General features: G+C 42.1%; 1 protein-coding gene across 1 annotated transcript; it reads left to right on the top strand.

Moving 5' to 3' along the window:
• Nucleotides 1–727: 727 nt before the first annotated feature.
• On the top strand, nt 728–16,363 carry mapre3b (microtubule-associated protein, RP/EB family, member 3b). The gene is made up of 7 exons (XM_066668109.1): nt 728–856; nt 8,997–9,124; nt 10,268–10,413; nt 12,145–12,301; nt 13,101–13,243; nt 14,414–14,566; nt 15,046–16,363. Exons 2-7 carry the CDS (start codon nt 9,004–9,006, stop codon nt 15,109–15,111), a joined length of 786 nt encoding a protein of 261 aa, XP_066524206.1. The 5' UTR covers nt 728–856; nt 8,997–9,003; the 3' UTR covers nt 15,112–16,363.
• The last annotated feature ends 111 nt before the right edge of the window (nt 16,364–16,474 follow it).

The raw sequence follows: 16,474 nt of genomic DNA, 5'->3' as shown, positions 1-16,474 counted from the left end.
TACCACAAGTTGCCCCTGGTTTGTTCAAAGAAGGCTTAGGCTGATTCTCAATGCATTTATGTCCCTGTGTTCTTGCTAGACGTCATCTTCCACTGCTGAAGTAGACTCAAGGAACACATGCCAAGAACAGTTAAAGTACCCGGATGTTGTTCTTGCTTCACCAAAATTGGCAAGTCATGAACCAATTTCAGTTAGGATTTTCATGGGCAAGTCATAAAATTGAGAAACAGTCCATGACTTGCCTGTGAGAACAACATAAATATCATCATGGCAGCATCGCAAACTTGCTCTACTGAGCTGACTTCTCAGGAATGTTCTTCTAGAAAACACAAGTCCAGTGTTTATTTTCTTGTTATTGAGAAACAGTCTGTTCTTGGTATTGAGAAACAGCCTGGAACCCAGATCTCCATAAAGCTGCATTGTGATGACTTTTGTTGTGAAAAGTGCAATTCCAATAAAACTTAATTAAATTCATGAATGATTTAAAATGAGACCGTCTACACTGACCTGTTACATAATAATCAATGTGTATAATACTGACAAAGCCAACCCAGCTTACTTTTATAATAACATATTATTTTGCATTTTTATTAGGTTCATGACCTCATTAATAATCACTAATTGACAACACCTATTTAGGAGTAGCTATATTGTAAAATTGTAACAGTTGAGTAAACACTAACCTACGATAGTTTGATTCCGTTGGACACGTGAATCAGTTCGAAAGGTCGGTTCATTTAAATGAATTGGTTCAATAGAGCCATTCCCTCAGCAGTCGGACATCTCCAACAGACACAGCAACGAGAGAGGAGCAGAGACACGCAGCACAACAAACAAGCGCCTCTTTAGGAGGATTGTGAGTAAAACGTCTACTGCTTTATTCTTTATCGTTATTTAGATGTTGTGAAAAAGCGTTAACGTTAGTGAAAATATCGTGAGACCCAGAAAACATATAAGAACCGCAACAGCGTCATATGTTACTAGGATGAGAGTCCTGACCCATTTGAGGAGCGTGGTTGAAAATTCTGTTACTTAACGTGAAGCGTTTGTCATTTAGTTCGTTAATTCGCCTCTGAGCGTCCCTGTCTGGTTTTACTGAGTGCCGTTAAAACGAACTACGAATAATAGTTTAGCTGGGTTTGCTAACGTTACAAGGCTGAGAGTCTTTATATTAGTGCATCCTTTCAACTGTCACTTTTCCCAAGGCCTCTGGAAGAACTAACTAGTGCTACTTGTCATGTATTATTAAGCTAATCTCATTTCTGCAAATACACGTTTGTTTTTTTAACCGGAACCTAAATGCAGGTGTATTGACCACTTCACTGGTTTGCTCATGAAATCTTAACTGTTGTTAGCTCACTAGCTAACTTACCACTCTAGTAGCAAACTAATTACCTCCTTATTATCACTAGCCTGACTGGCACCTGTGTTTAACCTGTAACATGAAGATCCACTTGGGCGGCACGGTGGTGCAGCAGGTAGTGTCGCAGTCACACAGCTCCAGGGGCCTGGAGGTTGTGGGTTAGATTCCCGCTCCGGGTGACTGTCTGTGAGGAGTTGGTGTGTTCTCCCCGTGTCTGCATGGGTTTATCCCGGGTGCTCCGGGTTTCCTCCCACAGTCCAATAACACACAATGCAGGTGGATTGGCGACTTAAAAGTATCCGTAGGTGTGAATGTGTGTGTGTGTGTGTGTGTGTGTCTGTCTGTGTTGCCCTGTGAAGGACTGGTGCCCCCTCCAGGGTGTATTCCCGCCTTGCGCCCAATGATTCCAGGTAGGCTCTGGACCCACCGCGACCCTGAACTGGATAAGCGGTTACAGATAATGAATGAATGAAATATTACTACACCTTCAACTACCATTCTGTATGTAGAGAACTGTGAATATCCAATTAGTCCCGCTTCTATCTCCACCCACCCCTCCAACACTCACCTGTAGCCCAAATAAGTCCAGCCCCATAAGTTGATGGGATTGGTTCCTTAGGTTTATGTTGTAAGAAACCTTGGCTGTCTGAATCCACCCCTTTAAAACACTCCAGTGTTTACAGGAATTTTCAACTACCAAAAGGACTGTTTATTTCTCACACAATACATTTTCTGCTGTATGAAACAAAACACATACATGTTCACAAGGCATTTGATTTTGAGTGGAGGGGATCTTTAACTAACATTCTAGATGGTAACATAAACTGAACTAAGGTAAAGTAATATAATAATACCCAAAACACAAACAGAGGAGTTTACAAATTCCTTTTCCCTCACAAAACTGCTGTTCATTTTTTTAAATCTTCACATAATTCAGTGGTTGAGAGGTAAACAAAGTTAGATTTATTTCAGAGTGGTTTTATGTGAAAGATTACATTATAGAGAAATGTACTGACTCATATTTTTTTATACTGTGGAGAATTATTATCCACTACACAATTCCATTTATATGTAATTATTTATATGTCACTGTTTCAATCGTCGGGCGGCAAGGTGGCGCAGACGGTAGTGTCGCAGTCACACAGCTCCCGGGACCTGGAATTTGTGGGTTCAAGTCCTGCTCCGGGTGACTGTCTGTGAGGAGCTTAGTGTGTTCTCCCCGTGTCCACATGGGTTTAACTTTCCTGGATCAGGGCCTTGTCATGGCGGAAGGGCTTGTGTGGTCTCATGACCTCCAGGGCTATGTCGTCGGGAGCTGTTAGCTCCCAGCAGGGTCTCCCATGGGTCTGGAGTAAAGATCCAGACAAACATGATCCAAAAGCATCCCTATGAGTACACCCATTAAAAGTCAGTACTCTCCCTGCCCGGGAGAGGGTTACCGGGACCTACCCCTGGAGCCAGGCCTGGGGGTAGTGTCCAACGGCGAGCGCCTGGTGGCCGGGCAGCCCACGTAACCCGGCCGGGCTCAGCCCGAAATGGCAACATGGGAGGATCATGTGACCCTCCAGAGTAGGGGTGCAGTGCAATGCCCATCGGGCACAGAGCAGGGGCAAAGGGGCCCCTGGCGTCGTGGAACTTGTCAGCGGAAACTGGTTCTTGGTACGTGGAACATAACTTCACTGGGGGGGAAAGAGCCAGAGCTGGTGCGTGAGGTTGAGAGATGCCAGCTAGATATAGTTGGGTTCACCTCTACACACAGTGTGGGCTCTGGAACCAAACTCCTCGATAGGGGTTGGTCTCTCTCCTACTCAGGAGTTGCACAAGGTGAGAGGCGCCGGGAGGGTGTGGGGATACTCACAAGTCCCTGGCTGGCGCCTGTACAGCTGGAGTTTGTCCCAGTAAACGAGAGGGTCGCCTCAATGTGGCTCCGGCTTGCAGAGAGGAAAACTTTGACTGTTGTGTGTGCGTATGCACTGAACAGCAGAGTATTCGGCCTTCTTGGAGGCAGTGAGTGGAGTTCTAGAAGGGATTCCATGCAGTGACTCTATTGTTTTGCTGGGGGACTTCAATGCTAACGTTGGCTGGCAATGACTGGGAAACCTGGAGAGGAGTAATTGGGAGGAACGGACTGCCTGATCTAAACCCAAGTGGTGTGATGTTGTTGGACTTCTGTGCTAGCCATGGTTTGTCCATAACGAACACCATGTTCGAACATAAGATTGCTTATAAGTGTACTTGGTACCAGAGCACTCTGGGCCAAAGGTCAATGATCGACTTTGTGGTTGTGTCTTCTGGCCTGAGGCCATATGTTTTGGACACTCGGGTAAAGAGAGGGGCTGAGCTGTCAACCGATCACGATCTGGTGGTGAGTTGGATCCGATGGCGGGGAAAGCTGCCTGACAGACCTGGTAAACCCAAAAGCATAGTGAGGGTGTGCTGGGAAAAGCTGGCAGATGACTCTGTCCGGATGGATTTCAACTCTCACCTCCGAGAGAACTTCTCACATGTTCCGGAGGAGGTAGGGGGAATGGAGTCTGAATGGACAATGTTCCGGACCTGCATCGTGGAAGCGGCTGCATGTAGCTGTGGTCAAAAGCTTGTCGGTGCCTGTTATGGCGGCAACTCAAGAACCTGTTGGTGGACACCGGGGGTGAGGGAAGCTGTCAAGCGGAAGAAGGAGGCTTTTCGGGATTGGCTAGCTCCGATTCTGCGGATGGGTACCGGCAGGCGAAAAAGGCTGCAGCTGTGGCAGTTGCTGAAGCAGAATCCAGAGCATGGGAGGAGTTTGGAGAGGCCATGGAGAATGACTTCCGGGCGGCATCAAAGAGGTTCTGGAAAACACTCCGACAGCTCAGGAGGGGGAGGGGGGACACTGTCCAAGCTGTGCTCAGCAAGGATAGTGAAACTCTGAACTCGACTGAGCGTATTGTTGGGCGTTGGAAGGAGCACTTTGAGGAAATCCTTAACCCGAGAGACATGCCTCCTGTGCAGGAGGTAGGGCCAGAAGTGTTTGGGGGGTCAGATTCCGTTTCCTTGGCTGAAGTCACTGAGGTGGTGAAAAAGCTTCGCAGTGGCAAAGCTCCAGGAGTGGATGAGATTTGCCCAGAGTTACTGAAGGCACTCAATACTGTGGGGCTGTCTTGGATGACATGCCTATACAATATTGCATGGACCTCAGGAACGGTGCCTTCGGATTGGCAAACTGGGTGGTGGTTCCTATTTTCAAAAAAGGGGGCCGGAGAAAGTGTGCCAATTATCATGGCATTACACTTCTCAGCCTCCCGGGGAAAGTCTATGATAAGGTGCTGGAAAGGAGAATCTGTCTGATAGTCGAACCTAGGATTTTGGAGGAACAATGCAGATTTCATCCTGGCCGTGGAACTATGGACCAACTCTTTACTTTTTCACAGATGATTGAGGGGGCGTGGGAATTTGCTACTCCACTCTACACATGCTTTGTGGATTTGGAGAAGGCATATGACCGTGTTCCCCGAGAGATTCTGTGGTGCTCCAGGAGTATGGGGTGCCAGGGTCGCTCTGGCGAGCCGTACGGTCCTTGTACTCTCAGAGTTTGGGTTGTGTTTGCATCCTTGGTAGTAAGTCAAGCTTGTTTAGTGTGGGCATTGGACTCCGTCAGGGCTGTGCCTTATCTCCACTCCTCTTCCTGATATTCATGGACAGGGTGGCACGGCGTAGCCTGGGGCAAGAGGGCTTCTGTCGAGGAGCTCAGGAGGTGGCATCTCTGCTTTTTGCGGACGATGTTGTTCTTCTGGCTTCTTCGCACGGAGGCCTCCAGCGTTCACTTGAGCAGTTTGCAGCCAAGTGTGAAGCGGTCGGTATGTGGATCAGCACCTCCAAGTCTGAGGCCATGGTTATCTCCCGGAAACAGATGGCATGCTCCCTTCAGGTAAGGGGTGAGAACCTGGCCCAAGTGAAGGAGTTCAAGTATCTCGGGTTCTTGTTCACGAGTGATGGGAAGATGGATAGTGAGATTGACCGTAGGATAGGTGCAGCGTCTGCAGTAATGCGGTCACTGTACCACACCGTTGTGGTGAAGAGAGAGCTGAGCCATAAAGCAAAGCTCTCAATTTACCGGTCAGTCTATGTCCCCACTCTCACCTATGGTCATGAGCTCTGGTTATTGAAAGAACAAGATCGCGGATACAAGCGGCCGAAATGAGCTTTCTCCGACGAGTTGCTGGGCGTACTCTCCGTGATCGGGGGAGGAGATCAGTGACTAGGGAGGAGCTCGGAGTAGAGTCGCTGCTCCTTCGCGTTGAGAGAAGTCAGTTGAGGTGGTTTGGGCATCTGATCAGGATGCCTCCTGGACGCCTCCCACTGGAGGTATACCAGGCACGTCCAACTGGAAGGAGGCCCCGGGGTAGACCCAGGACACGCTGGAGGGATTATATCTCCCGGCTGGCCTGGGAACGCCTTGGGATCCCCCAGGAGGAATTGGTGGATGTTGCGAGGGACAGAGACGTCTGGGCTTCTTTGCTCGCCCTGTTGCCACGGCGACCCTGAAATGGAAAAGCGGAAAAGAAGATGAGATGAGATGAGATGTTTCAATCATGGGTGGCACGTTGGAGCAGCAGGTAGTGTCTCAGTCACACAGCTCTGGGGACCTGGAGGTTGTGGTTTCAAGCCCCGCTCCGGGTGACTGTCTATGAGGAGCTTGGTGTGTCCTCCCCGTATCTGTCTCGCAATATCCTCCGGGTGTTCCATTTTCCTCCCACGGTCCAAAAACACATATTGGTAGGTGGATTGGCGACTAAAAAGTGTCCCTAGGTATGAGTGAGTGTGTGTTGCCCTGTGAAGGACTGGCGCCCCCTCCAGGTTGTGTTCCTGCCTTGTGCCCAATGATTCCAGGTAGGCTCTGGACCCACCGCGACCCTGAACTGGATAAGCGGTTACAGATAATGAATGAATGTTTTGCCCATGCCCTTTTGACAGTCTGCCATGAATTAAATTAAACTTCATATAATTTATAAAATTTCATATATTTTTATTTTCAATATAATCATAAAACAACACTTAAAGGAATTCATTTCTTCATAAGTTTGGTTCAGTCACCACCACTGTTTACAATACTTTACAAATACCTTTAAAAAAGCACATTAAACATTAAATGGATCAAATTATTTTGTTTATATTTAAATATATTATTATTATTAACTTGAAAATTCCAAAATATAAAAATACATTAAAATATGACATAAGTGTAGGTGTATAAATAAACTAGTGAATATGTACCTCTGAGTCATACTCAAGAGTCAATGCCCAGTGTTTGTAGGCCAACTGCATAGTGAAACAAATCCTCGTAGCTCTTTTTTTTCCCCCCATTCTTTTCCCAGAGTAGTAGTCACCCATTTCACACTGTAGCTCTGACTTTCTCATTCACATTATACCACCATTCTGGGAGGATGAGACAAGCACACTATTCTCTGAAGGATGCAAAGCCAGCTACTCTCTCTTAACTGCTGCTAGCACAACCCCACTGTACAGAGTGGGACACTAGGTCTGCAAAGCCACCTAAATAGACCCCAGCACATGCTGTTTCGTGTCATGATGGTGGTGAGGGGAGAAGAAAGTCCATTCTGCCAACCCAGAGAGCAAGACTCCTGGAGTTTGCACTGGTGATGCAAAGTGCTCTGTGACTTTTTTGTACTACATTTTGTGTACAATTTCTGTTTATTTGCTGAATGTAATTTATTGGAGGAGATATAAAACATAAAACACAGTCTGTACAAATGTTAAAGCACAATTTTAATATTTTTATGTCTTATCCAATACGTTAAGCCCTATTTAATATAAAAAAAAAACACTGCACTCAAATTTGCTGAGAAATGCCATGTTTAAGTGTTTTCCTCTTTAAATTTGTTCACATATTTTTAACCACAAAGCACTTGCCAGGATTCAGACTGCAGGTATATCATATATCCATCCATCCGTTATCTGTAACCGCTTATCCAATTCAGGGTCACGGTGGGTCCAGGGCCTACCTGGAATCATTGGGCGCAAGGCGGGAATACACCCTGGAGGAGACACCAGTCCTTCACAGGGCAACACACACACTCACACACACACTCACACCTACGGTCACTTTTGAGTCGCCAATCCACCTACCAACGTGTGTTTTTGGACTGTGGGAGGAAACCGGAGCACCCGGAGGAAACCCACGCGGGCACGGGGAGAACACACCAAACTCCTCACAGACAGTAACCTGGAGCGGGAATTGAACCCACAACCTCCAGGTCCCCGGAGCCGTGTGACTGCGACCATCATATATCCATGTTTCTGCTTTAACCTTCGTTAGTTCTTGCACTCTCCTGTTGTCTGAAAAGTGTGCTTTGCAGGCCTCTAATGTGAGCAGACGATTTAATGTAATCTTATTACAGAGGACTAAGAACAGCACAGTTCACCAACAAAAGAACTTTCACACACACACACTCACTTGTACATGTACACTGCCAACAAGGAGGAAGTCCTCACAGTGGAAATGTGTGACATATTATGATTCCGTGTACTTTGATGCTGAGTTATTTGTCACCTGTTCACTTTCTGTCCAAAGTTTGTAAACACCACTTATTATCACTGAATTCAGCTGTTTTATGGTGCATCTGTTTTGGACAAAAGTGTTGTTAGTAATCTCCTTAGAGACTCATGATAACAAACTGGACACTCTGGAACAGCTGCACATGAGCTTAAAACACCATTCTCAATGCCAAGTGTTGGTTAGAGGTGTATGAATACAAACTTTTGGCCATTTAGTGCTTTTTGTATTGCTCCTTTTACAATGTCACAGTGGCATTTGAAAATGTATGAACTGAGATACATATGAGGCTTTGTTTAACAACTACACACAAAATATGTGACATGGAGGTGAAACCTGGAAAAGTGAAAGTGTAATTTACAACAAGCTGTGTCAAGTTAAAGGAACGTATTTCAGTTACAATCACAAAAACATAAATAAATAAATAAATAAATAACTCGCAACAATTGCAGCTCTCCAATTTTTTTTATATGCTAGAATCATTGTACAGAAAATACGAATTAATGTGTTCATTGCATGTGCACATTAAATTGGGGTTCTGGAGCCTCCTACCAACCCACAAACTGTGAAGTTAAACAACCCAGTATTTTTTTTTTTTCTTTGCCTAAGTCTAGTCTTTCTTATTTTGTGCTGCTTTTTACATAGACTGCAGATATTTTAGAACAGACTGGGCTCCTTTTTCAAAACTCTCCAATCACAGCACTGGACCCATGTCTAGTGAGAGCACAATGATGAGGTTAAATGAAGCAAAATACACCCAGCAAGCACAGATATATAATGATATATAAATGGGCTACAAACCAAACGCTCCACTCCTTGCTCCTCAATGCTGCTCACTGTCCTGCTGAACTGAGCTGTGGCTCTTTCGTATTTAAAGGAACAGGTGCTGAAACCGGTTATTCTGAACAGGGCTGGTACTTTATGGTACTTTGACCAAGGCATTTTACAGACATTTAATGGGATATATATATATATATATATTGCTACATCTATTGTGTGAGATATTATTTTCACTCAAGGTCACATCAGCTAAATGCCACAAATGTAAATGAAATATTTACTTTACCCTCTCTTTTTTAGCTGGGGGATGGCGGTGAATGTGTATTCCACATCCATGACCATAGAGAACATGAGCAGACATGACATGCTTTCTTGGGTCAACGATTCTCTGCACCTCAACTACACTAAGATAGAGCAGCTTTGCACAGGTAGGTAAATCCTTTTTCATCCAAGATATATACCAGAAAAAGAGACAAAAGCTTCCTAATTTCTCAGCATCCATTACATTCATTACCATGAGCCAGTTTTGAACATAATTTTTTTATTAAATTTATTTTGGAACAAAATGATATCAATTTGAAAATAATGGTCCAGTGTAGATGCTTTAACCAAATATCTGCAGATATGATTCAGAAACATGATTTGTTTTTGGTTACAAATACCCATGTTGAACAGATGTTTAGATTTTACCAACCTTTTAATTTAAATTTAATATTAGATGATCCATGTATTGTACCCTGAAAGGAGATAATGTTTTGGTAACACTGGGCTACTGCACTGAAATATGTATTATTCAATTTACTGCAAGTATACTCTACAATGGCTACAAGAAGAATATGTAGTTTATAATTCTGTTTATAATATAATGTCTACATTTGAACATCAGCGTGATGTACATGAATATTTTGCACATTAACTTTTTCCCATAACTTCTGTAGCAATACAGTTATCTCAGGTCTGTCACAATGTAAGCAAAATAATTTTTGTTTGTTTCACTCCCTACAGTCTGCTCTTCCTTGTAAAATCTGGCATATTCTAGAATGAATGATCGACTTCATGGTCCCCTTTTCAGGATTATTAGGGTATTCTGAGCAATTACAAAGCATGAATCATCAAGTGCCAACAAAACAGCACCCAGCAACCCACCCATATACATGGCTCTACACTCACACACACAGAATGAAAGCTGCCAAACAATCAAGAAAATTCGCAGCTTTTCAAAAGCATTGACAAGAGAATGAGAGGCCTCATTTGTGTTTTGATCCAGTTTGACCCTCACTCATAGCTGCTGATTGAACTATTCTAGTGAATTACATTTGGTAGTGTGCTCTATGCTGCGACACTTGTGTTACAAATTTCTTTTCAGTTGAATTTACATATGGAAGCATTTAGAAGTTTGTGAAGTTCAGTAAATTTGCATTTTATCTTTAAACAATAGAATGCTCAGAACAGGTGAGATATCAGTGACATTCCTACCTGAATAATGTGATGTTATCCACTACACTATGCAAATGTCATCCTATGTGAGTAAAGCTAAGTGTGTTCCTGATGTTACAATTCTGATGCTTCAGGTGCTGCATATTGCCAGTTTATGGGCATGCTGTTCCCTGGGTGTATTTTGATGAAGAAGGTGAGGTTTCAGGCAAAACTGGAGCATGAATACATTCAAAACTTCAAAGTGCTACAAGCCGCTTTCAAGAAAACGAATGTGGACAAGGTGAGACAGTGGTAAACCTAAGAAAAGACACCTGCATACTATAAATGCCAAATGACATAGTTAAATACAAACCGGATTCCAAAAAAGTTGGGACACTAAACAAATTGTGAATAAAAACTGAATGCAATGATGTGGAGATGGCAAATATTAATATTTTATTCGTAATAGAACAAAGATGACAGATCAAAAGTTTAATCTGAGTACATGTAACATTTTAAAGGAAAAATATGTTGATTCAAAATTTCACAGTGTCAACAAATCCCAAAAAAGTTGGGACAAGTAGCAATAAGTGGCTGGAAAAGGAAATTGAGCATATAACGAACAGCTGGAAGACCAATTAACACTAATTAGGTCAATTGACAACATGATTGGGTATAAATGAGCTTCTCAGAGTGTCAGTGTCTCTCCGAAGCCAAGATGGTAAGAGGATCACCAATTCCACCATTGTTGCGCAGACAGATAGTGCAGCAATACCAGAATGGTGTTACCCAGCGTAAAATAGCAAAGACTTTTAAGTTATCATCATCAACCGTGCATAACATCATCAAAAGATTCAGAAAATCTGGAACAATTGCTGTGTGTAAGGGTCAAGGCCGTAAAACTCTACTGGATGCTCGTGATCTCTTAGCCCTTAAACGTCACTGCACCTCAAACAGGAATGCCACTGTCAAGGAAATAACAGAATGGGCTCAGGAATACTTCCAGAAAGCATTGTCAGTGAACACAATCCACCGTGCCATCCGCCGTTGCCAGCTGAAACTCTACAGTGCAAAGAAGAAGCCATTTCTAAGCAAGCTCCACAAGCTCAGACTTGCACTGGGCCAGGGGTCTTTTAAAATGGAGTGTGGCAAAATAATAGACTGTTTTGTGGTCAGATGAGTCACGATTTGAAGTTCTTTATGGAACATTGGGACGCCATGTCATCCGGACCAGAGAGGACAAGGATAACCCGAGTTGTTATCAACGCTCCGTTCAGAAGCCTGCATCACTGATGGTATGGGGTTGCGTGAGTGCTTGTGGCATGGGCAGCTTGCATGTCTGGAAAGGCACCATTAATGCAGAGAACTATGTCCGGGTCTAGAACAACATATGCTCCCATCTAGACGTCATCTCTTTCAGGGAAGACCCTGCATTTTTCAACAAGATAATGCCAGACCACATTCTGCAGCAATCACAACATCATAGCTACGTAGGAGAAGGATCCGGGGACTGAAATGGCAGCCTGCAGTCCAGATCTTTCACCTATAGAGAACATTTGGCGCATCATAAAGAGGAAGGTGCGACAAAGAAGGCCCAAGACGAATGAACAGTTACAGGCCTGTATTAGACATGAATGGGAGAGCATTCCTATTTCTAAACTTGAGAAACTGGTCTCCTCTGTCCCCAGACGTCTGTTGAGTGTTGTAAGAAGGGGGGATGCCACACAGTGGTAAAAAATAGCCTTGTCCCAACTTTTTTGGGATTTGTTGACGCCATGAAATTTTCAAACAATATATTTTTCCTTTAAAATGTTACATGTACTCAGATTAAACTTTTGATCTGTCAGCTATGTTCTATTACGAATAAAATATTAACATTTGCCCTCTCCACATCATTGCATTCAGTTTTTATTCAAAATTTGTTTAGTGTCCCAACTTTTTTGGAATTCGGTTTGTATTAAGGATGAGGGACATGTGCAAAAAAAAAAAAACGCAAACATTATTGCATATTTTATGTATGTGTTTGTCACAGATCATCCCAGTTGAAAGGCTGGTGAAGGGGAAGTTCCAGGACAACTTTGAGTTTGTTCAGTGGTTTAAAAAGTTCTTTGACGCAAACTATGATGGCAAAGAGTACGACCCCCAGGCTGCACGACAAGGCCAGGACATCACCCCTCCTCCCAGTGCAGGTGAACTCCTTCACTAACCTAAAAAATATTCCTCTGAAAAGCAGGAAATATTAGCAGAACCATAGTTCAAAACTAATCTGATTATTTCTGATCCCATGTGAGTTTCTTACTCATGCTTTATATCTGAAATGGACTGGAATTGGGTCACCTTAGCTGGCCCTGACAAGAAGGCCAGCAAACTAATTGTTTTTTTTAGCATATTTTGGTCTCTTGTTTGAAAAGTTTTTGATTAGGTATATCATTGTGTTGTATTAAAACCTTGTATTTAAGAAGTAGAGATTTTTTTGCTTGTGTTTTGTAAATATCTATTCATTTTGGAATGAGGAATATTACATTTTTATCACATCTACTGATCACAAATAATAGACATAGTTCTATGTGTGTCAAATGTGTGTTCTTGGTTTTTACTCTAGTTCTTGTCCTAAGTCATCTCTGTCGATATCCGTGAAACAGATATTAAAATAATAAAATCGCCTGTTTTAAGTCACCAAAATAAAGCATGTGTTGTTATGTTTCCATTAGCATTATCATGACATCACAAAATATGTGTGTGTTATCTCAAGAAAGATTTGTTACAGGATTTGATCAGATTCATTCCTTTTTCCCATTCCGATTCAGCATTTTCTGCTGATTTCTGTGCCATCACTATTTATAATTAACGGGCCCCTGATATTTCCAGTATGTGATTGGTGCAAGTTTTATCGTCAGATTCAGGTGTGAAATGAATAGAGCTGGTTTGCTTTTGATTGAAGCATTTAACACTATACAGTGAATTATGGAAACTAATGTTTTGGTGCAGGTCCTCAAAGGACATCTCCAACAGGACCAAAATCCATGCCCCAGAGGCCACCTAGCTCTGCCCCATCAGCTGGTATCAGACGAAACAACCCTGTGTTACGGAACGGAGGCAGTGATACTGAAATAATGGAGCTTAACCAACAGGTGTACAACTGCACACAAACAAACTTAAGAACAATGTACACACAGTAAACACCAATGTTTAGATCTTTACATATCAGTATCTGTTATACATAGTCTACAAAGATCAGTAACAGTTGGACATAGAGTACAGGGAAGTGTACCTGATCACTGAGGTATGCAAAATTCAGTACTGCTTCAGTGCTAAAATGTAGGAAAAAATCAATATTCCTGGCACTGTAAGTTCTTGATTAAATATGTTTATTTAATGTTTTCTTTATAAGCTCATCACATAGAAAAATGCAATAAAATGCTATTGTGTATACATTTTTCACATAGTCTTGTAAGTGCTGCCTTTATAATGGCAACTCATTTTTAATATCAAACATTATGATTATCAACATGTGATAAAGGTGTCAAAGTTAAAATCATAATTATAATTAAACCAAATATAAAAGATAATTTACAGAAACAAAACCCACAAACAATCATAAGAATATTTACTGTATTTTTACAGTTTTACTCTATTTGTATTATATAAGATTTATAATATTTATATAATATTTTCGGGGCGGCACAGTGGCGCAGCAGGTAGTGTCGCAGTCACACAGCTCCAGGGACCTGGAGGTTGTGGGTTAGATTCCCGCTCCGGGTGACTGTCTGTGAGGAGTTGGTGTGTTCTCCCTGTGTCCGTGTGGGTTTCCTCCGGGTGCTCCGGTTTCCTCCCACAGTCCAAAAACACACGTTGGTATTGTGGATTGGTGACTCAAAAGTGTCCGTAGGTGTGAGTGAATGTGTGTGTGTTGCCCTGTGAAGGACTGGCGCCCCCTCCAGGGTGTATTCCCGCCTTGCGCCCAATGATTCCAGGTAGGCTCTGGACCCACCGCAACCATGAACTGGATAAGCGCTTACAGATAATGAATGAATATAATATTTTCTGTTGTTTATTTGAATTTGAAGTGTCTCAGTTGAGACATGAGTTGTGTTGGTCAATAAAGCACTTTTTATCCAAAACTGTCTAAAAATCTGAAATATGAACATGAAAGAATATCAGCTGATATTAATGCTTATTAAACATTTTAGCTCCTTTTAGGATCAGCCACAAACTGTTCGTATTGTTTAGGACCAAGTGAAGCCTTGGCCTTGGTTTTGCTTTTAACCTATGGATGCTTGGCTGTTTCCTTCTGCATGTAGTTAATGGACCTGAAACTGACTGTCGATGGTCTGGAGAAGGAGAGAGGCTTTTATTTCAGCAAACTCCGTGACATTGAGCTCATTTGCCAGGAGAATGAGAGCGAGAATAACCCTGTCCTTACCAAGATTGTAGACATTCTCTATGCTACTGAGGTAAATTGAGCTCCAGAACTGTTCGTTTAATTGCTAGTAATTGTTAATTAGGCATCTGGGACATAAATATTTTTTACTGCATATTTTAATATAAACATTATAATCATTTTTTAGCCCCTGAATGGTTAACCTCTGATTGGTCAGTCTGTGATTGGTTTGTCTGTGACTGATATGCTTGTGACTGGTTAATCTTCTGCTGGTTAGTCTGTGATTGGTTAGCCTGTGGTTGATTAGCTCATGATAGGTTAGAGTATGATTGATGACCTTTTGATTGTTTAGTCTGTCATTAATAAACCGTTTGTTTGGTTAACCAGCACTTAGTGAGTCTTTCTGACACTTTCAGAAGTGTCTCACATTACAGCATTACTGAGACATTTCCATTAATGCAGCACTTGCTTGCATGTGCAGAGTTTGTGTGTGTGTGTCTGTGTCTACTTGCTGATTGTGGATTTCTGACAGTGAAACCTGTTCATTTTCAGGATGGTTTTGCTCCCCCAGAGGACGAAGAAATCGATGAACATGCACGGGATCAGGAAGAATACTAAACAAAAAAATGCACTAATGCATCCATTCATCCAGCATTCTTTCCCCGTTTCAACTCTTTTTCCATCTTTTGCGCTCTTGCCTTTGTTTCACGTTTTTACTTTCTTAATTTTTTTAAACTGCATTCTTAATACTTGACCTTCCGTTTTTCATCTTCATCCATTTTAAAGAACCAGCAGCGAGTTAGCATTGAAGCCTTTATCACATGCGCATGGTGCAAGCGATGGACATAGCTAACAGTATCAGGATGGAGTCTTTGTAAATACCATTTTGGTTGAATGAAAGAGCTCACAATTTAACTCTGCTGTACCTTTGGTCTAAAATGGTCTACATAGATAAAGGTCAGTCTCTTCAAAGTAGTAACCTTAAATGGATCTGTATAGCACACACAAACACACACATCCCTGCTCTCTGCTCTACTACTGTACATGGCTCATTTTAGAACATTATTAAATGTCTGGTGAGATTTTTTAAAGCTGCTTCACTAGATAGCAAGATGCCTACATGATTTATTTTATGATATGTTTTGTGTTTGAAATGCTTTGAGTTTATTTTGGTTTTTAGTGTTTATACTGTATAGAAAATAAATTAAGGGTCGAAAGCCTACGATGATGTAGAGGCTGAGTTTCTGAACTTTTTAAGTTCTGAGAAAATCCAGATTGTAGAAGAACATGCCATTTGCAAGAATCATACTGGTTCTACAGCACTGACTGTAAACTGGGACACCGAAGCACTGACCGTAATAGAGCATGCACCTTCTGCTGATTGTATACACTGTCCACACAGGATGGCCATGTTTCAGTCATAAACAAACAGGTTTGCTGGCTTGGAAATATCACAGCTAGGATCTCTGTAATAATTGGGTTTGTGGGTATAAGAAGCTAAAATTAGTGCAGACGTTTGAGTTGTATTTATTTATGAAAGATGATTATAGAATGACCTCATATAGATAGAGCTTATAGCAAAAATGGTCAGTGCAACAGCAAATATGCCAGATTTACTGATTGTTGTTTGTGACATGTATAAAACGGACAGTTCCTAGCTACAAAGTCAGTGTTGTATTCTTTTTTTTAATTTATTTAATGTTGCACAGCATTACATGCCACAAATAATGGTTTTGATTGACAGTACCTGCCTCCTCATTCCTCCTACTCATTCTCACATGATGTCATGGCTACTTGGCCGTGGCGACTATTTGCAGTTTGTGCATCTGTTTGGAGTTTTACTATGTAAAATAAAATGTATTCTGGAAGGAAACAGTAAAAAGAGTTTGTCTATTGTGATTTTTCTCTTCTTTGTTAGACCATTGGAAACTGATGTGAAGGTACAGATGAAGTCATATATATATATATATATATATATATT

Source organism: Hoplias malabaricus, chromosome 4 (assembly GCF_029633855.1).
Source record: "Hoplias malabaricus isolate fHopMal1 chromosome 4, fHopMal1.hap1, whole genome shotgun sequence".
Lineage (NCBI taxonomy): Eukaryota > Metazoa > Chordata > Actinopteri > Characiformes > Erythrinidae > Hoplias > Hoplias malabaricus.
The sequence above is the reverse complement of the archived record's forward strand: the minus strand, read 5'-3'. Positions and strand labels throughout refer to the sequence as shown.

What these genes read in the sequence shown, in the direction of transcription:
- mapre3b (XM_066668109.1), top strand. Translation starts at nt 9,004, where the DNA reads ATGGCGGTGAATGTGTATTCCACATCCATGACCATAGAGAACATGAGC. An exon ending in AGAAAACGAATGTGGACAAG is followed by an intron (nt 10,414 to 12,144) that starts GTGAGACAGTGG and finishes TGTTTGTCACAG; the next exon opens with ATCATCCCAGTTGAAAGGCT. An exon ending in TAATGGAGCTTAACCAACAG is followed by an intron (nt 13,244 to 14,413) that starts GTGTACAACTGC and finishes TTCTGCATGTAG; the next exon opens with TTAATGGACCTGAAACTGAC.